General features: G+C 34.6%; 1 protein-coding gene across 1 annotated transcript in view; it reads right to left on the bottom strand.

Annotated features, from left to right (window-relative positions):
- Positions 1–24,995, bottom strand: part of LOC132749557 (serine/threonine-protein kinase mTOR-like) — a 49,539-nt gene that overhangs the window by 24,302 nt on the left and 242 nt on the right. The window contains exons 2-27 of the mRNA XM_060739366.1: positions 20,502–20,772; positions 19,795–20,030; positions 17,911–18,012; positions 17,515–17,613; positions 16,737–16,871; positions 15,695–15,757; positions 14,950–15,117; positions 14,263–14,375; positions 13,363–13,542; positions 12,370–12,662; positions 11,728–11,811; positions 11,186–11,304; positions 10,652–10,748; positions 9,467–9,672; positions 8,951–9,073; positions 8,505–8,588; positions 7,532–7,624; positions 6,957–7,091; positions 6,170–6,308; positions 5,410–5,657; positions 4,512–4,598; positions 3,794–3,961; positions 3,033–3,145; positions 2,261–2,516; positions 1,487–1,630; positions 1,154–1,296 (exon numbers count right to left, since the gene is read on the bottom strand). Coding sequence (XP_060595349.1) covers positions 1,154–1,296; positions 1,487–1,630; positions 2,261–2,516; positions 3,033–3,145; positions 3,794–3,961; positions 4,512–4,598; positions 5,410–5,657; positions 6,170–6,308; positions 6,957–7,091; positions 7,532–7,624; positions 8,505–8,588; positions 8,951–9,073; positions 9,467–9,672; positions 10,652–10,748; positions 11,186–11,304; positions 11,728–11,811; positions 12,370–12,662; positions 13,363–13,542; positions 14,263–14,375; positions 14,950–15,117; positions 15,695–15,757; positions 16,737–16,871; positions 17,515–17,613; positions 17,911–18,012; positions 19,795–20,030; positions 20,502–20,727 — 3,854 coding nt within the window. The 5' untranslated portion in view covers positions 20,728–20,772. The remainder of the gene's footprint in view (positions 1–1,153; positions 1,297–1,486; positions 1,631–2,260; positions 2,517–3,032; positions 3,146–3,793; positions 3,962–4,511; positions 4,599–5,409; positions 5,658–6,169; positions 6,309–6,956; positions 7,092–7,531; positions 7,625–8,504; positions 8,589–8,950; positions 9,074–9,466; positions 9,673–10,651; positions 10,749–11,185; positions 11,305–11,727; positions 11,812–12,369; positions 12,663–13,362; positions 13,543–14,262; positions 14,376–14,949; positions 15,118–15,694; positions 15,758–16,736; positions 16,872–17,514; positions 17,614–17,910; positions 18,013–19,794; positions 20,031–20,501; positions 20,773–24,995) is intronic.

Genomic DNA, 24,995 nt, shown 5'->3' with positions numbered 1-24,995 from the left:
AATGGTGGACAACTTTTTGAAGTTAAAAGTCCCTTGACCTTGAACTTTGATCCAGTGACCTCCAAAATCAAAAGGGGTTTCATCTACTAATTCATGATCAACAATCCATGCCAAAATATGAAGACTGTGGGTCAAAGGAATCTTTAAGTTAAATTGGGCAGACAAGCTTTTTGAAGTCAAAGTCCCTGTGACCTTGACCTTTGACCTGGTGACCTCAAAGTCAATTAGGGGTCATCTTACTAATCATGACTAACCTCCATTCCAAAAATATGAAGAGGTGGGTCAAAGGAATTTTAAGTTATTGGGGACAAGCTTTTTTGAAGTCAAGGCCCTGTGACCTTGACCTTTGACCTGTGACCTCAAAGTCAATAGGTTATCATCTACTAATCATGACTAACCTCCATGCCAAATATGAAGAACTGTGGGTCAAAGGAATCTTAAGTTATTGAGCGGACAACCTTTATGAAGTCAAGGCCCCTGTGACCTTACCTTTGACCTGGTGACCTCAAAGTCAATAGGGTCATCACTTATCATGACTAGCCTCCTGCCAAATATGAAGACGTGGGTCAAAGGAATCTTAAGTTTATAGGGCGGACAAGCTTTTGAAAGGTCAAGCCCCGTGTGACCTTGACCTTTGACCTGGTACTCCAAAATCAATTAGGGTCTTTTTACTAATCATGACTAACCTCCATGCCAAATATGAAGACTGTGGGTCAAAGGAATCTTAAGTTATTGGGCGGACAAGGTTTTTGAAGTCAAGGCCCCCTGTGACCTTGACTTTGACCTGGTGTCCTCAAAATCAATAGGGGTCATCTACTAATCATGACTAACCTCCATGCCAAATATGAAGACTAAGGGTCAAAGGAATCTTAAGTTATTGGGCGGACAAGAAAAAACCGACGGACGGCCGGACGGCCAGACAGCCGGACGGACAAGCTGATTCCAGTATACGCCCCTTACAACTTTGTTGTGCGGGGGTATAATTAAACCTACAAAACTTGTGGTTATAAACACCAGTCGTGGAACTTTTGGCTTATAGGTTTTTATCCAAATCATCCCTTCTAAAATAGCATTTTAACAAAAACAAACACCTATAGCTGTCTATCCAGCTTGTGTAGTCTAACGTAGAAGTTTATCATAAGTAAGAACTAACCTGGCAAGAGGGTTGTAGGACTGAGCAAGGGCCCAGCATGAACGGAGGGCAGGGGATGGTGACTCCTTCAATAACTCTATACTTAATCGTCTCAACCATTCCATCCAGTCTTCCTTTGAGACACGTCTTCCTGCACCCAGAGCCTACAATACATATTCATCTAATTATCTCCTATAAAATTCATCAAGTACACTATTCATAAGGTTTCAGAGCAGAGCCGATACATGTCAAGGGCTTAGAGCGAAACTTGTCCATCTTTATATAGAAAAAGAAGCAGATAAACCAGTTTCGCTCTAACCACTCTTTGTACATGTATAATATTAAAATACATACCATTTGTAGATTCATAAAGCTAACATGAAGTTTTTTGATGACCGTCTGCTCTGACTGTTTCTTCTCTGACTCGACAACTTTACTCCTGTTTCTCTTGTACTTCATTAATATAGGATCATCCTCTTCCTCGGCTATTGTAGTACCCTGTCAGAATAAATCATTATTATATTAAAGGAACTCCACTGAGGGGTTCAAAAGCCCAGAAACATTAAATTTTAATCTCTGGCATAGATCAACAGCTGTACTTCAAACAATACATGTATGATATGCAAAAGATAATAAGAAAATATACTCAGAAATAAATTGAAATTCCTATTTTTGTAGTATTCTTAGTCAAATTTGAGTGAAAAACATTCCAACTCTTTTCAATTTCAGGTCATTTTTCACAATTAAAATAATCATTCTGGAAAAATGGAGAGAAAGACTGATCTGAAGTTTTGGTTTGAAATTAGTTATTGGTCTAGACACTACAAATGGAACATAACTCTCGAAATATTATTTGTAGTCTGGTAATGTCAAAAAACCTCAGTTGAGTCCCTTTAACCCTTAACATGTTTGATTTGTGTGATGGATAAGCCTAGCTTTAAATTTTGAACAATCTATTAACAGTTTCATGGGTTTCAATATCAAAACACTACTAAAAATATCAACATTATATTTTGTTCACAAACATTCTGCTCACTTAACATACAAAATCCATATGTGTTAAATAACAATGACATTCTATGCTACTAGGTTTTCAAGAATCAACTTTAAAATTTAAAATCAACAAACCTTCAGTATCATACACATAAGGATGTTATATCTCTGATGCTGTATCTTATGTTTTGTTGTTATCTTCGTCAACATTGGTATAAAGATGAGAAACTTCTGTCCTAGTTGCATGATCAGGGCACACAGGGTGTCCATTGCTGTTGACTGTAACTCGGGAGTCATGTCTAGGGTTCGAGCCAGGGGGTGTATAATACGAGACGCAAAATCAGTCAAATCCAAATTGTCCGTCAGTCTGTCTATGGTTTCCAGGGCAACCCTGTAATATTTAAACATACAGAAATGTAATAATCAATAATGAAAGTCAGTGAAAATATGTAAGACAATCTTAAAAATTCAGCACTCTCTTTCGAAAGTAAATACAATGTATGTTAATTTCTTGGACTCAATAGATGCTATCAAGAACTCGGCAAATGTGGGTTTTCCAAGTAAATTCCCAACTTTAAACAAACCTGTTATTGTTATAGCTTCATGGTGCCCTACCGGTCACAACAGATTAGTCAACCTGCTGCGCTTATTTTCGAATCTGTAACTGTAAAAGTTTGTTGTACCTACGGATTTGCTGGGAAAACCCCAAATATTAATAATTCTGGAGTAAGTCTATTTATACAAGGTCTATCATGCAAACCGGTTTCATATTCAATAGAATTACAAATAACATGATTAAATTCAAGCTTGGGATACAGCTAATGTGTCCATCAGCATGTGCTGACACCTTGGTGAAACTCCTAAACTTTATGAAGATATATTTAATAAAATAAGAAATTAAACATACCTTCGGACAGGTATTGGTACATCTGTTGAGTCAAACAATTTTACAACAGGAGGAAGTAGCAAATGTAAATAATCATCCAAGTTAGCACCAAACAGCTGTAGGGCATTTAATAACTGAAATAAAACAAGTCCTCCATACTAAAACTTCAGTTGTTTAACAGGCCAGAGTAAGCTGAAAAGTTTTGACACGAATGAAAAGAGCACTGGTGAAAAACATTTACATATCACCAATAGAAGCACAATTACAGGTGATTTCATGCCCAAGTATTCTTTTCAAAAACAATCCAAATATTGGAATTAAGTTGTGGTAAAAAATTGCACTTTAATTTTATCAAATTGGCATACAGTTTCATAACTAACTACATGTAACTTATATTCAGCTGCAGATTGTAGTAGCTTAATTGGTAAAGAAATGACCTTTCAACCCTGGGATGGTTGGGGGATGAATCCTGAATGGTCATTACCACTTTTGCTTATTTAATATCAACAAGACTATTGAAAGTTATAGATGAAAACTTGAGAAATATTTATACAGTCAATGAATTTAAGATTTTGAATTTACTGGCCCAAATTCCAGTTTTGATTTTATTCTACAATATATTTAACTAAATTTTCTTAAAATTTACACTGGCCTGAACTAATTAAACTGGCCATGGGCCACCAGGCCACTGCTAAATTCGATGACTGTTGATATCATTTTAGTTTAAATACATCTTTTTAAATTAACTCCAAGTAAATGGAAACTTCTAAGTGTAAACTTACCTTAGCTGTTACGACCCTCTGAGCACTAGAATCGTGCATGAACACTTTGAGTATTTGGGGAATAATCTGTGGCAAGTAAACCTTAAAATCTGTACCAAGTGCAGTAACAATATGCTCTATCAACAATATAATAGTATTCTGCATTGGGCTGTTTGGTGTCCAAAATTCCTGTATGCATAAAAAAAATAGCATTTTAGTTCAATCATTCAGCATAAGCTTATGAAACTATTTTCACAATATTTCTAACTAAAAGTCAAATTATCCTCAAAATGAAAGAGACCTAAGTTTAAGCTTGTCAATTAAAGAATTTTAAAAGTGACATGTTCATTTGTTTGGTTTCATCTTGGTTCACTTTACTGGCTTTCCTGAATAATTAACCTGGAATTACCATTTCCGCAAGTGACCAACTACTAATCCCATGATTTCTAGATCAGCAGTGACAAATGACCATTAGACTCAACGTGCCTCACTTGAGGATCAAACCAGAGACCCCTAAATTACAAGTCCAATACCCTCCTTATTGAGCTAACGCGAGCTTAAATGACTTAAATTTAAATGACTTTAAATTTTAAGTGAATATTATATACTAAAATCACCTCAAGGTCCATACTCTGGGTGCCTGAAAGGGTGGATGGACCCTCATTAAGCCTAGAATACACACTAAAACCACCATTGGTTTTGCTATAAATGTAATCATCAGTATATATCTATATGTTACCTTGATTAGACTGAATATATCATCCAGGTAGTTTTTGATATGCTGATTCACAATGGCGATAATTAATCCAAGCTGTTGAAATAGTGACTGAAAAATAATAGATATGGTACAGTATCAAATATAAGACTTCCTTTAAAAACTTTACTTGCATCATTTGTATGAATACTGCAGTTGGTTAAATATGTTATGTTTTAGATAAATCGTTTCATAAAAAAATTATCAAATCAAAAGAATTAAGGTGGTATGTTATAAATAGCTCTCGGGACACTGTTTTGAAGAATGCTTAAAAGTGATATAATGCACAGTGATAAAATTACTGAAATATTTAGTATGAAACAACACATAACTGTTTTTTCCAACAGAAAATCAAAGCTGAAGGCTGCCTTAAAGCCCTGCCTCTAACCAGTTTAGAAGCCTTGACTAATGACTTGAACAAATATAGAAGTCCCATTCTCTAACTTATGGTCTTCAAGTAGCATTGTCCTCCCACTTATGCCTTGAATCAATAAATTTGTTTGTTTCATTTTACGCCTTTTCTCAACAGTATTTCAGTCATATAGGCGGGTAGTTTTCTAACCATCGTTCCTGGAGAGTTACACCAGTACTAGACTACCTTCCTGCGCGCTAAACTACCAAAGCATTGAACCCATGCCAGAGAGGTAACTGGATTAGAAGTCACTGACTCTAACCCCTCAACCACGGAGTTGACTTAATCAATAGAACAGCCCACCTTCTCTCTTATGACTTGAAACAATAAAGTAAGTGCAACAGTAATCGTTACATGACTGCTATGAGTCATAGATCTGACGTCAGCTTCGATACAGACCTGAAGGCCTACAGTCATTTAAAATTATAAAGCTGCAAACAATAGACTAAAACACCCAAGACTTTAACTTACATCTCTAAATGAGGGATCAGCTGTTCGTATCACAGTCAAATAGGCTGGAATCACTTGCTGTATATATGGTACGCACTTAATACCTAAACTTTTAAATATAAACGTTATAGCTTGGACAACCATAGAGTTGTGCTTGGACAGGGTGGGGTCACGTATAATCCTCATTAACGTTGCTATGGCAATGGCTGGGTAGAACTCCTCCAACGTGGCTGAGGCACTCATGTTTGCCAGCATTTCACTCGTGTTTTCTGAAGAGAAAAGTACAGTGGATAACTGATCATTTTGTTAAAATTAAGGGTGAAAGCCTTAAAAATGATGACGTTTTTACTGCCACAATAAAGAACATTTATTATACAAAGCATTACATAAAATAACTTGTATAGAAGGTAAAAAGTGATTTTAAATCTTTTTATATCAATTCAAAATATTTGTATGATAATTTACATTTGGTATTCATTTTATGGACAACAAGTTGACTACATGTATGTAAAGTTACATTCACACAAGCCCTTAGGAACCAAAACTTTTTGCAATCATTCATGTATTTTACCTTTTATCATATAACTTCTTGATATTGAGTAAAGAAAATGTGAACAAAACATAATTATTTTTCACTATGAATAGTGAATTGGCTATGCACCAGTTTACATGTAACGACTTGATCAATAGATACAGTGATATACCAAAAAATTGACCTAAGTGTAGGTATTCTATCCATTCAAAATGACTCGATTTCTAAAAAAACAAACTGCCAGCTTACCTTCTTGAGCAGAGTCCTGACCAGTTTTGGGATCTGACATGCTGAGTACTGTTCCAGACTCGCCTTTCTGTATCAAACCTAGGTTCATCTTGTGTTTGTGCGGATCTAGTGCACCTAGGACACCCAGAACTCGTAATACCTGTAAATATATCAATCAATTCATACAATATAAACTTGTGTATTCTTTCCATAACTTATTTAGTCTAATACGTTTGTATTTGTAATGGCTAACATCTATGAGACATTTCTAAGATTGCCAAGCTGAACATTTCCTGCTGAAAATGTGTAACTATTTATATAGTTCTTGTATTTGAATGGAGAAGATTGGAAATATTCAGAAATATTTTTTTTTAACTCAAGTTTTGGACAATTAATCAACCTTTTAATAAAGAATGACAGAGAATGTTTACTAGCAATACATTTTTGGTAGAAGTGTTTGGTAACTTGCCCAAAAGAATTTATGTTTCTATCTTTATAAACAAATGTCAAGTTTTAGCACCACATTTTTTATTCTGCAGTAATCTTTTGTCAGTTTGTGTTAGTATTTGTATCAAGCCATATTAGATATAACATAAAGAACTTTAATCCTACGTGATAAAGAAATACCAAAACATATTCCCATTCTTTTATCAGAGTCTATTTTGGTAGTGCCATTAAAGTTTCGAACTCCTATGCTAGGAAATTAATTTTTTGTTTCATATAAAAAAGCTACATTGTATTTGAAATACTTCATTACTAAATGCTACACAATACAAATTTATGGTAAAGGTAAGGTAAAGGTACAAACCTCTCTCCTGATGCCTGTGGACTGTTCTGTCTTCAGGAAATCTAGAAGTACCTCTAGAAGTTTGGGATATTTCTTGTACGGTTCAACAACATATCCTGTACTCTCAATAAGCTGTGCCACTGTCCACAGTGCAACCTACAAATCATATAAAATAATTATGAAAATTTTATTTACATATCTCAATATAGTTTCCTTTTTTGCACCTATTCCTGATATTTTAATATTATCATAAACATTTCAGGTGTGCTTTGACCAGGACTCTGCTAAGGTCATACTGTAACTATCCAGCTTTATATATGGAGGGTGCTTTCAGGTGTCTCTCAGTATATGTTGTCAGGCATAAGCCAATACCTAGGTGGAACACTGACCTTTATTAGGTCTACAGGATATCTCTGAATTGATCAATTTTCAGCCATGTCGAACTTCAGATGTGTACACTAGAACCAATCTCTGCCCTACGATCAATACTTGGCACTATACAGACAGGACTTCCTTACCACAAAAACTGCCACAGTTTAAATAAATACACTTGTTAATTATCAATATTAGTGTAAAGTATATTGTCCTGAACTCACCTCACGTTTCTGTAGAGCTGAGGAGTCTTGTAGCATATCCAGTATTATAGGTAACAGTTCATCCATGGATTTTCTCATCTCAATTCCACTAACCTGAAGAAATATACAATGTATAAGGTATACATATACTGACAAACAGTGACGGAAAATTGATTATAGTATCTGACATATTCTTTAGCCCTTATACGGCCAAAACCAAAAGTGAATTTGCCTTCAGTATAGAGCTAGGCCAGACTGCTCAGATATAGAGTCAGACCAGGCTCTATACTGGTGACAGCTTGATGTTGAAATCCCTTAAACTTTAAATTTGTTATTCAAAATACAAAGCATTGATAAATTCAAAGCATAGATCTGGTGTTGTATGCATGTATCTCACCTGTTTAAATCATTGTTTTAAAAATTCAAAGTAGGGCCAATTCATTACAAATTGAGCAGGTTAGGGTTCATTGCCAAGAGGCAAACACGAATATTAGAAGACTAAGACTACAATTATAGGGTCAGTTTGCATATTCTGAAAAGACTGTTAACTTTTAGATGCTTCGATTTAATATTTTGAACTTGATATCCCTAATGAACAGATCCAAATTCAATACAGACCTGGTTCCCTTTGCACATTCCATTGAACTTAAAATTTCCAATTAACAAGATTCTAACATATAACAAGGGGCATGTGACTGCAAGTCAGCTACCTTAACCACTCAGCCACAGAAGCCCTATTACACCGGCATTGATAACTGAGAGACCAAAGATTATATTCAGCCTTTAAGTGCTGGAACCGAAAGCGTTAAGCCTTTGCCAACATTATAGAGCCAGGCAAGCCTGCATGTCCATGCAGTCTGACCAGGCTCTATAATGTTGGCTTACAAACTTTAAATATTCAAATTGATATCCCTAAAATTGATGATGGACAGTCCCAAAAATGGAAATGGGACATGTCCATTTAAAATATTCAGCATGTTAAGAGTTAACTTACCTGGGCTTGCTCACCAATGGCAGCCAATACACTGACAGTCACTGCAGGATTTGGATCTGGATCCTTAAGCTTTGGAATCAACACCTGTAGGAAAGACCATTTGAAAATATACTTAAATATTAAAAGTTTTTGAAAACTCTAATAATATGTTTTCATTTGCATTAAATATATAAGCTAAAAAGAATATTAGATAAAGTAGAAATGAATCTATAGGATATGGATGCCCCATTGCTCAGTAAGTCTTAGCATGGATAGCATGACAGCCAGACAGTAGGACAAGGGCAAATCTATATGCCATCCCCACCCTCTCCCCCTGAAAAATACTACACTTTATATTTTAATACATGAGATAGAAACACAAGAGGCAACTATTCACCGCACCAACTGCAACTTCACCGCATCAAATATCTGTAATTTTCAATACTTTTTCCAACTTAGAATTTTACCTTTAGGATAGGATCCATATAAGGTCTGACAAGCCTTGCAGCATTAGCTACAAGATGGCCTAACATCCGAGCTGCTTGCTCTTTATTCCTGCCAACACCACTGTGCTCCAACTCTGTTAAAATCTAAAATTTCCAAAAAAATATATATATTTATTTACAACAAATACGGGTCAAACAAAACAAAAGTAACTAGCCTTTGCCACCAGTATTGAGCCAGACTTGCTTCCATGTTTGTGCAGTCAGACCAAGCTCTTTACTGCTCACACTGCTCGTGTTAAAAAGATTAAAATTTTATCTCTGAATTTTTAGGCTGTTTTACTTATTTAGTATTTATCATGATTAAAAATGAGGAAGAAATTTCTATCTGATTGAATTAAAAAATCCTTCATGAATATTTGTACGACTTAAATTTAAAAAAAAAAAAAATTCAATATTAATGTTCTAAAATTAAAAATAACAAACAAGAGGCAGTTAGTGAGACAATAGTGTCAAATGACAGAAAGTTGTTTTTTTTACCTGAATGAGTGTTTTTCTCAATGACGGCATCACGTAAGCTGGATTTTTGCTGCTCAAGCGTCCAATCATACAGATGGCAATCTCTCTGATCTCAAACACCTCGTCGTTAAGGGCAACAAATAGTGCAGACAGGTTCTCGGCTTGAGCTAAATGGTCATCAAATCTCTCATCCAGGGAACCAAGCACACATAGTCTTATATCAGGATCTGTAGATTGTGATAAAATATCTTCATATAATAACTTTCAATACATGAGACGTATAATCTTTTATCACATAAACCGCGGCGCAGGAGTGTAATAAAGCCATTTAATAAAAACAATATTACACTATTGTAATAACACTTTGACGTGACGTCACTTGCGCTATATATAAACATATCGTTGACGCACGCTGATGTAAGCGTTAGACTATAGGCGCGTCATTGAACAATTACTCATTTTAAATAACAGTTTACTGTTCTTATTTTATATATGTGATAAATAGAATATAATATTCGTGTAGATTTAATACTAAATTTATTGAACTCGTTGAATAAAACAATATTATGCTCGCCAGAGGCTCGCATAATATGATTTTATTAAACTCGTTCAATAAATTTAGTATTAAACTACACTCATTCAATATCCTCTATATATCATGATCTGTTGGTGGCAATAAAATACCTTGACATAGTAATTTTCAATAAAAGTGAGAAATTTTACTTAATTTACAATTCACAGGATTTTTTTGTTTTGTCTTAACACCATAAACATATTTTTGGAATATCTTTGTGGTTGGCCTACTTATCCAGCTTTCCTGGATAACTGACTAGTAATTACCAACTTCTGTGCCATATGACTGTTACACTCAATGCCAATCATTTATTGTCATGGAGAAATTTAACCAGGTTTCTCTGGAATTATGTTCATTACATAATCACTATTGGTTATGAATGAAACTAAAATCCAGCTTTTATATGACAGTTGACTGAGAATTGTAGCATTATTACACCATTAGAAAGTTTTTGCTTCAGACCTCTTTGAATAATTTTCAAAGTCATGCAAATTTTAGAACCAAAGTATCAAAATATAGAGTGAAAATGGTCCACAATTAAAAAAATTGTGACATTTTACTGTAATTAAGTCAACAACCCTTATTCGTTGGCAAACCTTTCATTAAATCAATGAATACGTATGATAACTTACCAACATCAGTTATACCAACAACTAGAAGTTTATTCAGTACCTCTGCTACAGTATTCATGGCTGCCATGCTTATCTGACCTTGATTACTGGCCAACAACTGAAAATATAAAACTACGCTTGAAGTCTGGGTATAAAATAGTGAAATTTTTCACAATATTTTTTAACTTTATTTAACTTTTATATTTTAAAAGTCACATTGACATCATATGGGGACTTTCCTGCTGTACTGGTGGAGGTAAACATGTACCCCTACATCCTTTATTTCAGTCATAAGCAATCATCTAAGTAGAACCTTAAGACTTTTCATCGTCAAGCTGAATAGCTTGAAATTATTCAAAATACCTGGAAAAGCTATGAGGCGAGCAAACCATTTCGCCATCTTGGTACCTAGGAGTGAGGAAGCATGGTAATTACACCAGAAAGGCAGGGGAACATTTCAGCCTTTAAACATTCAAACCCTATATTTATGGGTTGAAAGTTAAAGAGACATTTAAGACTTTGCAGATACATTGTCCTATACAGATGAATACTTACATTGAGTAAAGGGGAGAGAAGTCTCGCACACGTCTTCACAGCCTCTGACCTTATCTCCTTATGCTCACTTGCCAGGTAATGCTCGGCACAGTGTCGTACAAACTGTGTTAAAGAATGACCTGTAACAAACAAGAGAAACTGTTTTGTTAACTTTACAATCATAATGAAATTGTACACTGTCATTTCACAGTACATTATTAGTTTGAAAGACTTTTGGCCCTTTATCAACAGTTGTTTGTAAACTAGGTGTAGGTAATATTTGAAAACAACCCTTTATATATGTCCATATAACCTGTCAAGAATCTTTCTGTTTACATTTGGCCATATAACCTGTCAAGAATCTTTATAACAAATTTATAATACAGCACACTTCCTTTTTTAGAGAAAAAAGAGAGATTCCTTTAAAAATTGACAGGAGCTGTGTATACTAACTATATTAACGTCACAATTATCCAATGGAAAACGACTTTACAAACTTGCAGTATTATAATATTAGTTGTTTGTCAGGTTATATCTCATGGAAGATTTCTATACTAACATACCCTCAAAATCAAAGCTGCCGAGTGTTTTCAATGCCAGAGTAATACTGGTGACATCTTGAACTTCTACAACAGTACCAGATGATCCTGTAAAACATAGAAAAGTTGTAATTATTGTAACAATCTATACATTCAGACAGGAAGAGATAGCCCAGTAGTTTAAATGTTTAACCCTCAATCAAAGGAACATGTATCTGACCCCTTCTGTGGTCAGAATCATTTTTCCACATATTAAAAAAACACTGGATAGTTTTTGGCAGGTCACAATTGTGTCTCCACACATGAAAGAAACACTGGATAGTTTACATGTATTTCAACTGGCTGTACAAGAAGAGACAAATTAATGAGGTAACCTTCAAAAATCATGAGTTTGTTATTGGGTTTTTAAAGTCACAAGACATATGGCAACTTTCCATCTATAATGGTGGAGGGAGACATCAGGTTTCCCTCAATATATTATATCCGGCACTAGAAAGTACCCCGAGTAGAGCCTTTGACGTTCATCAAGCTAGCTGAATAGTTTTCTTACATGAAACAATCAAAGTTTCTGGCAGGATTCGAACCAACAGTGGTGACGGGTAAGTGGTTTGAAAAAGGCGACCACAACCACTCAGCCAACTTTAACTATTAAAAATCATACACTACCTGAAGCAGGGGATGGTGTAGCTGGACTTCTAGTAGCTCCAGGGTGCTTCAATGGTCTACCCATTAATACAAGAGACAGATTTTTCAACAACCCATCCTGAATCTCTTTCTTCAATTGGGGTATCTGTGCGGCCAGGTCCCTCAGTGCCGCTGTCAGAGCTGGGCTTAAACCTGTGGCCAACATTGACTCTAGAAGGTCATGGACATCCTTGCGCATGCCAGGTCCTATGGCTTTTGCTAACATGCTTATGCATGTAAATACAGATGGGTCAACAACAAAGTTCTTGTGTTTTCTGAAACAGAGATTCAACTAAGTATTACATTCATTTCCTTCATAATATTTAAGATAATTCTTGCAGATTTTATGGATGATTCTATCCCAGTTGCTGTCTGGAATTGAATCATCAATGATAGGCAAAATTCGAAAATCTGCCACATTAAAATATTGTTGACATTGAAATCTTCAAACAAAACAAATTCTAAAGAATTTAAAGTCAAATTTTATCATTTCCTTATAAAATAAACATGGATTTGCTAATTGGTTAATGAAACTTAATTACTCCATTAATACTATGTAATCTGTGCAACACAAAAAATACTTAGAAAGAGTTTTAAAAATGTACATAAATTCCTACCTAAGAAAGACAGATTTCTCTGATAATTCACAGTTCAAATTTGTTGTATCTTGCTTTTTTTATGTGGTGCCATGGCTTAGTGGTTAACTTGTCAGACTAGTAATGTAAGAATTGCTAGCCCAGTGGGTTCAAACCCACTAAGAAGCAAGCCATTGCTCATTTGAGCAAGAAATGTTACACTCATTGCTCTGTACAAATTGGTTTCAGAAATGGATTCAAGAGTGTGTTAAAAACTTCATATCCAATCAAACTATAATAAATTCTGTATAAACTAAATTATTTTTAGGTACAACATACATGATTTAAAAGAAAATATTCCAAATGTTATTATGACTAATTCAACAATCTGTTAACTTACTTTGTTTGTGTATCTTTTGAAGGTAAAGCTAATCGTACAATTTCCATAATACGAGAGAGGTACTTGGAAATGTTTTGGTTTACGGATATTGCAAGAAGGCCGATTGCTTGGAACGCTGTCGTTTTTTCTCTCTGAGACTTTAGTGCAGCAATCAGGAAATATAGGGTTTCTTCTAAATACCTGTAATAAATGTGAAAGTATAAACCACTCGCATTTAGTTGTACAAAATTTGTCTATACCAATATCTACCCAATGAAAAAAAATTACTTTACTTTTACTTGCTTTTTTTTCTTGAAAGAAATTTTGAGCAAAATTTTAGCTTGAGTACCTTTCTAGATTTTAGCTGTAAGCGCTTTGTTAATTTCAAATAATGCATAATTATCTCTTATGCTAAAATCAAATGCTTGTTTAATCAACATTTACCCCACCAACTTTATTTAATGAATTTTATTTGGCTTTCTTCTTCACACAAGAATTTAAAAAAATTTTAAAACAAGAATTATTTTTCAAATGTCAAAATTTCAGAATGCTAAAATTAAGAAGCCAAAAGTGTGCCTGGATAATTACTGGTGATATGGGATTGTTGGCTGTGTGGGTTCAAGCCCAGTCAGGGACAAGCTTTTGTTTCCTTGACTGGGAAACTTGGCATTCATTGCTTACTACTGGTTAGTTCCAGGAATGTGTCTGAAAGTGTTTCTGTAATTTATAGCTTGAAACACAAATAAATTTAACTGAATTCTGTATAATCTAAATCATTATAATCTAAATCATTATCATTAAATCCAGGGAGCTAATATCTAAAAAATCAAACATGTAAGTTGTGTGCAGTTTTTGCTGAAATATGTTTGTAAGGGAAAATGTAAGAACAGGTTAAATTATAGATATTAAATCAGGACTCACAGTCTGCAGAACAATTCTGGATTGAACGCTGCCAATCTTGGAAACACAATAAGCAGTGTCTGCTGTACATACACACTTCTACTGGACTTGTGACGTAAAACAAGGCCACAAACCTGTAGAAATAACAGTATTACATATCAATTATGCAAGTAGCCATCATTTGCAAACTGAAAAACTATTGTTTCAATACAAATCAAGAGTTGACTGCAAAACTGCATTAACTTACATGAAATAAAGAAGGACTTAAAACAGTTTTGTGGTCAACCCTCAAAATACACAAATGTACCATACGAATCAGGTCACTGAACCCTTACCACACCTTCATTGTATAATAGACTTGCCTTATTTTAAATTTGGACTGTTCAATTTTTATTCATTAGGGGTTTCAATATCATAAAACTGATCAGCCCACATCTTATAGTCTGGTTAAATTGCTGAATGTGTAGTCAAACACAAATTGTATTCTCTGAAAACATTTTCCAATAGTTCTCTTTTAGACAAGTCAAAGTGAAATTTTTTTCAAAAACATTTGTAATATTATTTCATCTGAATGTATATGATGAATATTGTTTACAATTTCCTTCATGAAAAAGCAGAATTTTTAGCAAAGGGAAAACTAAATATTAATGTCAGTCACCAGAGACACTGGTTTTTAAGAATCTGTGTTTAGTTTATCTACATACTAACCTTATCAAAATTTTCAGCCATCAATTCCTTACAATATCTGCTTTCAAACAGTGTGGGTTTTCTCATAATCTGCCGCCCACCTAGACCAAAGGTATTAAGGGGAGATGACTTTTGTTGGAAGTGTTGCATGGCCATTAAGCTTCCATGCACTTTATTCCTCGAATATTCCTGCAATGTTACAAAAACACTATCAAGATTTTCACCAAAATAGTTGAAATATGACAACATAGTTTTTACATTGTAAGATTGAATACAAGAACACATCTATCTTTAAGTTGCTGTGAAAATTTGTTTGAAACATTAATCTTAAAATCTTTAGGGCTGTCATTGCAATATCGCAATATTGTTATAGCATCGATATTTATTATCTGATAAAGGTGAACTTTAAACTCAGTTTTCAAATACCAGTGACAAAAATAACAGAAAAAAAAAAACTTTCTGTTAGTTTGTAGTACTTGTAATGTCCAATACAAGCCTACATAGCACGATGATCCCCATTTATAGCACATATTTAAATGTTTTTCATTGTATCTATTGTCAAAGTTGATATATAGTCAATTTTTGTCTCTCAATATATCAATACAAAATACTCCATCAATGACAGTCCTAAAAATCTTAAATAATAATTTTCTCATTGAATTTATATAAAAAATCTTTTTATACATGAACTAGGTGTGAAACAAAATTCTAAATTCATAAAGTTAATTTAGCACTAGACTTTATGTATAAAAGTAAAATGACTTACTTTAAGTGTTCTCTCATGCAAATATTGTTGTGCTGTAATCTCTTCCATCTCCATTCTAAGTCTCTGAAACCAAAATAAATTCATAGATATTAAAAACAAGAGGGGTCAATGATCACGTGTCTAGTCTGATGATAGCTAATTAAGTTTGTTTGTTCGTTTGTTTCATTTTACGCCTTTTCCAACAGTATTTCAGTCATATAGGCGGGTAGTTTCCTAACCATCGTTCCTGGAGAGTTACACCAGTACTAGACTACCTTCCTCCGCGCTAAACTACCAAAGCATCTCCCAGGGATCGAACCCACGCCAGAGAGGTAACTGGATTAGAAGTCATCGACTCTAACCCCTCGACCACGTCATATAACATTTGTATAAAGGGGTGATTGAAAGAACAATTTTCAAATTTTCCTCTGGAGGTTTGTTGCTTTTAAAAAGGAAAAGAACAATTTCTAAGTTTTCATCTGGAGGTTTGTTGATTTAAAAAGGAAAAGAACTTTTTTTAAGTTTTCATCTGGAGGTTTGTTGATTTAAAAAGGAAAAGAACAATTTCTAAGTTTTCATCTGGAGGTTTGTTGATTTAAAAAGGAAAAGAACAATTTTTAAGTTTTCATCTGGAGGTTTGTTGATTTAAAAAGGAAAAGAACAATTTTTAAGTTTTCGTCTGGAGGTTTGTTGATTTAAAAAGGAAAAGAACAATTTTTAAGTTTTCATCTGGAGGTTTGTTGATTTAAAAAGGAAAAGAACAATTTTTAAGTTTTCATCTGGAGGTTTGTTCATTTAAAAAGGAAAAGAACAATTTTTAAGTTTTCATCTGGAGGTTTGTTGCTTAATTACACCAACTTCATGTTGCTACAGTAGTTTACTTAACCCTTAACCTGCTGAATTTGTGTAATGACTTTGCCCTGCTATGAATTTGGAACAGTCTATTTGCAATTTAAGGGACTTCTACCAACAGTATAGAATCTGGTCATAGGTTAATAATTTTCAGTTTCAGCAGAAAACAAGTTTTCATGCATGTTTCTATCATAATAACATTTATGCACACCTCTCCTTCAACATTACTACATCTCAGTAGTTCATTCACAATCAACAGGGAACCATGGGCCCAATCATCCTTCGTTAGTTTCTTTTCACGGCCATTGGCATCATCGTACCATTTGTCCACCTCATCAAAACATTGCTGTAAATATAAAATAATGTGTGTTTTATGACCTTGAGTATTATAGTCATTTGACTTTCAAGCTTTACTAGTTATCGGAAAGTTTTTTTCAGTATTAACTTAGGCACATGCTGATTTTCATCCTGGTAGACTATGAAATGAAGTTGTCTATGATTTCATTCTCATTTTCTTTTTGGTTTGGTTTAAAGTTGTACCAATACTGTCAAGGTCATTTGGGGACTTTTTACTGGTAGAGGAAAAATTTAAGGTGCCCCTCCATGCATTATTTCAGGTTCAAAAGGACACCTCTGATTTCATCCAGACATATGCAAATTAATGGGCGGAACCAGTGACTTTCTATAAGCTAATGAGATAGCTTCCTCACAAATGGTTTGTTTACCACTAACACAGGTCTTTGTAACCCCTAGATTTTACAAGTTGTGTAATCGGTCAGTTACAATGCTAGTAAAAAACTTAAAATACTCGAATAAAACATGTTTTCAATGCATATTTCATATGCCAGATAAAACAAAGAATTGCTTACATATTCTTTTCCACCAATCTTCCTTAACTAACTATAACTGCATTTAAAATACCTATTCAATGTAAAACTGGCTATAAGCAGACGGAGATTTTCATTTTTAAAGTACGAGTCACGTCTTACCTTGTACCACTGCGTTGTCTGACTAGTCTTCCCTTCACGTTGAGATGTTACTGCTAACGCCGCTCTCAAAGCAGCCACTGCACCTTCCCGAATCATTGGCTATAATAAACAATACTTGTTCAATTACACTACTATTGTTCAACTTATATGAACATAAACAGATATATTTGTTCACTATCAGTAAATGAATGATGTACAGTGAGTGGTATGCATCATACTTCACTGATGAAGTACACAAGAACCATATTTACTCAATTACAGGACAGACCTCTTATAAGGCAGGATGTTAATTTTACACTAAAATCAGCCGTCTTTGCTTCGCATGTTACATTTCTTAAATATTTGTGGATATTTACAAAACTAATCCATAAAAAATCATATACTTTATGAACTTACCTTTGGATCTCGGACTGCTGTGAAAATACAATCTAAGAACTGTTGTATTTGTTGGAAGAAAAATGTAGGCGTGTTAACAGCTAACTCCTTTACACACAACACCTGAAATCACAATAAAAACTAGAAATGTGTCCATAGGACACTGATGCCCCCACACGCCACTGTTCTGTCAATCTTATGACTCTAGGTCAAATATTTTTTGGACTACATGTGCCACAAGTTGAAAACTAAAATCAACAAAGGCCATAATTCTGTTAAATTTGTTCGCAGCAAAAAATTCCTTCCTTTACTACCATCTACACATTAAGGTTGTTAATCCCTGGAAGTTTTAAGCAAAATCTGCCATCCGGTTTAAGGAGTTGCCTTCACAAAATTTCTACATAGTATATAATGAAAAAATCAACAAAGGGCCATAATTCTGTTAAATTTGGTCGCAGCAAAAATTCCTTCCTTTACTACCATCTACACATTAAGGTTGTTCATCCCTGTAAGTTAAAGCAAAATCTGCCATCCGGTTTAAGAGGAGTTGCGTTCACAAAATTTCTACATAGTATATAGTGAAAAAATCAACAAAGGGCCATAATTCTGTTAAATTTGGTCGCAGCAAAAATTCCTTCCTTTACTACCATCTACACATTAAGGTTGTTCATCCCTGTAAGTTAAAGCAAAATCTGCCATCCGGTTTAAGAGGAGTTGCGTTCACAAAATTTCTACATAGTATATAGTGAAAAAATCAACAAAGGGCCATAATTCTGTTAAATTTGGTCGCAGCAAAAATTCCTTCCTTTACTGCCATCTACACATTAAGGTTGTTCATCCCTGTAAGTTAAAGCAAAATCTGCCATCCGGTTTAAGAGGAGTTGCATTCACAAAATTTCTACATAGTAGCTAGTGAAAAAATCAACAAAGGGCCATAATTCTGTTAAATTTGGTTGCAGCAAAAATTCCTTCTTTTACTACCATCTACACATTAAGGTTGTTCATCCCTGTAAGTTTAAGCAAAATCTGCCATCCGGTTTAACAGGAGTTGCGTTCACAAGCTTTCGGGACGTACGGACGGACGGACTGACAGACTGACGGACGGACAAGTGCAACGCTTTATGCTCCCACATTGTGGGGGCATAACTAGGAGTTGAGGAGAAGTTGAAATCTCACTAAAATTAAATAATATACTATGCTTGTCTGTTTATTTATCTGGTTTTTAATGCTGATTTCAACACATTTAAGGTCATAACTCAACTGTCGGTCCACTTAATCAGCCTTCCTTGATAATTTACCAGTAAAAAACAATTTCTGTACAAGTGACAAACAACTATTCCAACAGGATTTCTGAATCAGTGGTAAGAGACAAATACTTATTAGACTCAATGTTTAAAATCAATTGTCACAGACAGAATCCAACAAGTGCCCTCTGGATAACAAATGATTTTATTGTTACTGTTTATACATAATATTATTTACAAGAATGGTATTGTCATATGAAACAAGATTAATCTCTTTTTGTTTTTGTTGGGATTTACATCGCACCAACACAGTATAGGTCATATGGCGACTTTCCAGCTTTTCTGGTGGAGGAAGACCATAGGTGCCCCACTACATGTTATTTCAGGCACAAATGGGCACTTGAGTAGAACCACCAATGTTCCATAAGCTTGCTGGATAGCTTTCTCACATGTAGAATTTGATGATGCATGCACAGCTCAAACCTACAGCAATGAGAGGCAAGTAGTTTGAAGCCAACAACCTTGACCACCCAGCTAAGAACGCCCCTTAATCTATCTACTGCAAACAAACTCAATCTTTTCAGTTTCAAAACACTTTTAAAAGGCTTAAAATCAAATAAAATCTTCTATTACAAATTAAGAAATGTTTAAACCAACTTACAGCTGCAAGTCTTTTCCCTTCATTTCTGTCACCAGTCAGCCATTCTAGTGCTCGCTTTACCTCAAACTCAACATATTCCGCAGCATAGGTACCCGAGGACAATGCCAGTATACCCATTGCTTTAGCCGCCATTTCCATGACAACCACATCATTAGAAGGTAGTAAGTTATGTAGATAGTTGGCAAAGCGACTTATCCTGGTGGCTGTATTTCCAACGTCTACTCCAATCAAGCTCACTGAAATAATAATGTCAATTGTAAAACAATACAATGTCACCATCATACAAGATGAAGCTTGTACAATGCAGCATCATTGGAGGCATGGCTTGTGTTAATACTGAGTCAAATAATATTTGTAAGAAAAGGAATGTACAAGTTAAACCTGAAACTTAAAATGTGTCCATATGACACAGATGCCAGCATATTCTATTGTTTGGTTAGTCTACAAATTATGAGATAGACAGTGAGAAGACGGACATATGCAAATCTATAGTACATGCCCCCCCCCCCTTAATGGGGGCATAAAAAGTTTATACTCTCAATACAATTTTTTTTGCAAAGAACGAATGACAAAAACTTGTGTTTTATTATGTTGCCACTTGTCTTGGTATTAACTTTTGGGTAGATTTCTTTTTAAAAAAAGTATATATTTAATCTGTATTAATGAAAATCATTGTTATAATTAATAAATTATTTGTTGTACATTACCTATGGCCAGAATTCCCCCTTTCCTTTCACTTAGGTCTGAACTAGAGACCATTTCAAAAATGTGATGGTTGAACTGATCCATGAAATGTGTATGCTCATCAACGGGCATTTCCCGAAGTTCTGTACTGACAAAATGGTGCAGCTCATGGGCTGTCCTAATCCTGGTCTCCTCATTGCGACTTTTCAGTCCCGACACAAACTGTACCATAGCAGCTGTAGTAGACATTTTGGGAGAGATGCTCCTTTATCAATATTGATTATCTGACAGTATCTGCAATATAAGATTATCAAAGTAATTTAATAACTTTGTATTTTGCTACTTGCTGCATAGAAAAATTTGCATCTAACAAGATCGAGATTTTTTTTTTTGCAGGTCCCTAATTTTAGCCTACCTTATTTGTTAATTATCGACGCCTTTCTTTAAATATTGTAAAATCTTACTTTCCGCTGGTTAGAACAGAAAACAATGTTTTTCTTCAAAATATTATGCAACTGAATAGGTAATTTTCATTGATCAAGATTCTCAGCATATTTGAATTGTTGTCCATATAGAGTTTATTTCACAAGTTCTAACATTCTAGGTTGTCTATGTGCTGTTGACAAGCAATTTGTTACAGCTCAATTAAAAGCCTGTTTGACCCAAGACATTCTGACACTTAACATTCTCAACCAAAAGAACATTCAGGGAAATTTGGTAAGAACAATTTAAATGGCCAGAATTGAATGTTTTTGATTGACAATGTAAATTATTTTGTACATGTAACAGCAAAAAAGAACACTTATTATGCAAATGGAGGTAGCACAAATTTACAATTTTTAGAATAGTGCAATTGAAAGACATCAAAACAAAAATCCAGATTACTTGGACTTAGCAAAAATAATGCTAGAATTCTTATCAATTCTAAAATTCAAGAGCCTTAACAAACAGCACAAAGCTCAGCCTTAAAGGTCTGACTGTGTTGAATAAGACTTAATTTGTTTTAAAAAAATAGCAATTAGATACTTTTCCTTATACAATATATTCTTTTTTATACATGTGGTTGCTAAATAAACTGTTTAAATTTAGATCAATGATACTCAACTAGTATGCTGGCCCTTGAATATTTGGGTTTGATCCATGGCGGATCATTGACCCTTAAGTTTCAGTCTAACGAACACCCTGTGTAATTCAATTGATATATGATAAATTACAGGCAGTTTTTAACTGTTCACACTCAGTTAAGGTGGTAATGGTTTACATAATATTATAATAGTGCCTGTGGTCTCTAAATTTTTTGTTTTTGTAAAGGAAGTGAATAGCCATGCTGGCCTGTACGGCTAGCCAAAAGTTCTAGTTGTACGCGAGTCATGTACGGCTAGCCAGGACACACTATATTGTCTAGCCATATGGCACTTTTCAAAATTATTTTATAAAATCATTGTTTTTCATGCTTATGATTTGTTGTTTTATTTGAATGAAAGATGAATTATTAAACCATTTATTTGTTAATTCAGCACATTGAAAAAAAAGCTGGTTTTCATTAATTTCAAAAATAAATGAATTCTCACTAAAACCCTGGTGTAGTGCCTTAATAATGTATAGGTTAGAGTGCATATTGGGTGTTCTTCGTAAATAAGAAAAGCTGGAGCGGAGCTTGCGAGGCGACTGTAGCTTTCTTATTTACGAAGAATATCCAATATGCACTCTAACCGGCTTAGTGCTCCGCCCAATTTTTTTTCCGCCCTACACACTGCGAGATGTCACACAATAGCCTAAATGTGTATAACCATATTTGGAAGTCGGTAGGGGTACACATTTTCGGGTCAAGTGTTTTGCATAGCTAATTCCCACATTCTGTCTAGGTAAATCAGACAATATGGAGGCACATAATGATTTCGATCTCCTCAACCAAGAACTGCTTCAATTCTTCAATGAAGATTTCGAATTTGAGAACAATTCTTTGACATTTACGCAACTAATGCAAATTCCTAGCCAGCAGTTGGTAATAGACAAGAAACCTAAGCCTCAGACCGTTATTTCGTTCTTAATTAGAGAATAGTTTTAACTCTTCTGTGCATTAAATTGTTATTAGACAGTGTGCTCAGAAATATGACCCAACAATTATTAAAAGGAAAACCGTACAATATTATAAAATAAAGAACAAGAGCCGGTTGAACCGGGTGATGCTCCCCGAATAGGTTTTGGACACAGGAAGGTATACCTCTTGTTGTGCACAGACAAAGTTCAAAGTGTAAAAACAACCCAAATATTGTGCACAACACAAACAGTTGTAAAATCCGACTTCAAATAATGAAGTTATGTGCCGTACAAGATTTTGCTGCAAGATCATGCAGTGACCTTGACCTTCAAGGAAGCGACCCAGATGTTGCGCGCGACACATCATCTCAATATGGTCATCATTTCTATGAAATATTTTTAAAATCCGACATCAAATAACAAAGTTATGGACTGGACACAATTTTGCTGCAAGGTCATGCTATGACCTTGACCTTCAAGGTAGGGACCCAAATGTTGCGCGTGCCACGTCGTCTCAATATGGTGATCATTTCTGTGAAAAAGTTTTATAATCCGACTTCAAATAATAAAGTAATGGGCCAGACACGATTTTGCTGCACGGTCATGCTGTGACCTTGACCTTCAAGGTAGCGACCCAAATGTTGCGCGCGAGACATCGTCTCAATATGGTGATTATTTCTGTGAAGAAGTTTTAAAATCCAACTTCAAATAATGAAGTTATGGACCGGACATAATTTTGCTGCAAGGTCATGCTGTGACCTTGACCTTTAAGGAAGCAACCCAGATGTTGCGTGCGACACATCGTGTCGATATGGTGATCATTTCTGTGAAATGTTTTTAAAATCCGACTTCAAATAACAAAGTTATGGGCCGGACACGATTTTGCTGCAAGGTCATGCTGTGACCTTGACCTTCAAGGTAGCGACCCAAATGTTGCGCGCGACACATCGTCTTAATATGGTGATCATTTCTGTGAAATATTTTTAAAATCCAACTTCAAATAATGAAGTTATGGACCGGACACGATTTTGCTGCAAGGTCAGGCTGTGACCTTGACCTTCAAGGTAGCGACCCAAATGTTGCGCACGACACGTCGCCTCAATATGGTGATCATTTCTATGAAATAGTTTTAAAATCCGACTTCAAATAACAAAGTTATGGGCCGGACACGATGAACGTACCTACGTACGTACGTATGTTCGTACGTACGGACGGACGGACAACCCGACGACTATATGCTCCCCCGAAATTTTTCGGGGAGCATAAAAAATAAGAAATAGATCTTATATGAATAAACTATGGTCGAAACAAATTTATAACTATGGATACATAAATACATTGTGTTGGATTAAAGTGACAAAAATTGTTGGAATAAGGTGAACTTTTTATTTGGAAATTATAAAATGATACTGGTTCCGTAAGTAATAAAACATTTTTACCGTAAGTAATAAAACATTTTTACTGTTATTTTGCCTGTTTTCATTTCAATGAACCTCTTTTTTTAATTCTATGCCGTAGTGACGATATACATGTGCGTGTACGGAAAAAACATGATGCATAAATATTGATTAGTAGGAGCAGTAAACTTTAAGATCTCTGCACATGCGTATATTGCACTTTAGTGCTCTTCGAAACTTAGCTCCGCCAACTTGCGTTTTATAATATAAAACATCCAGTTTATATAAAATCTGTTCTATTAAGATTTGAAACCTGAAAATTTGAAAAATCCTCATGGGTAATTGGCTTAAAAAAGTGGCGAGCACTAAATGATGTATAATTTTATTTTTAAATAGATAAATATCGAACATAAAATCAAAATCATTTGCCTAAATTAAAAATGTGTTTCACAGAACATACAAAACTTTCTTAGTGGTGGACAAACTTTTACTGTCAGTATAATTGATGCAATTATTAGATTCCGACAATAAATATTTTCGGTACTTTTCATTTTAAAGGTGTTGAGAATTAAACTTATTGAAATAAAAAAAAGATTATTATAATAATTATGTAAACGATTTAAATTGTTAATCAATTGCAACTTAACGCTCTTTTTTCTTGCCTTCTTGAGATGATAAAGATCAATATTCGTACATTCTTTACTGTAGCCAACATGGCAATTCATCTATTCTCTATAAAGTAAACAAACGGACACAATAGTGGTTTCTTGGTTAAAATCCTCGCTTAAAGACATATAATAACATATATGCATTTTTGACTTTCATATAATATTGAAAAGTGCCATACGGCTAGACATTTTAGTGTGTCAAAGCAAGCTGTACATGACTCACGTACGGCTAGAACTTTGTAATGTATCAACCAACTGATCAAATACATTTTTGTGCTGATAGTGAAATTGGCATTCTAGAATTGTGAACGGCTTTTCCACAACATCTTTAAGGTCTTTTAATGTCCTTGTTTAAGTGTTACATTTTTAAAAAAGCACTGTAAATATGTCAAAAAGAAACTGGACAGTGTCA

The sequence above is a fragment of the Ruditapes philippinarum genome, unplaced genomic scaffold, assembly GCF_026571515.1.
Source record: "Ruditapes philippinarum isolate M1 unplaced genomic scaffold, ASM2657151v2 ctg345_1_1_1_1, whole genome shotgun sequence".
NCBI lineage: Eukaryota > Metazoa > Mollusca > Bivalvia > Venerida > Veneridae > Ruditapes > Ruditapes philippinarum.
Note: the sequence above shows the minus strand (reverse complement) of the source record. Positions and strands in the feature narration are given on the sequence as shown.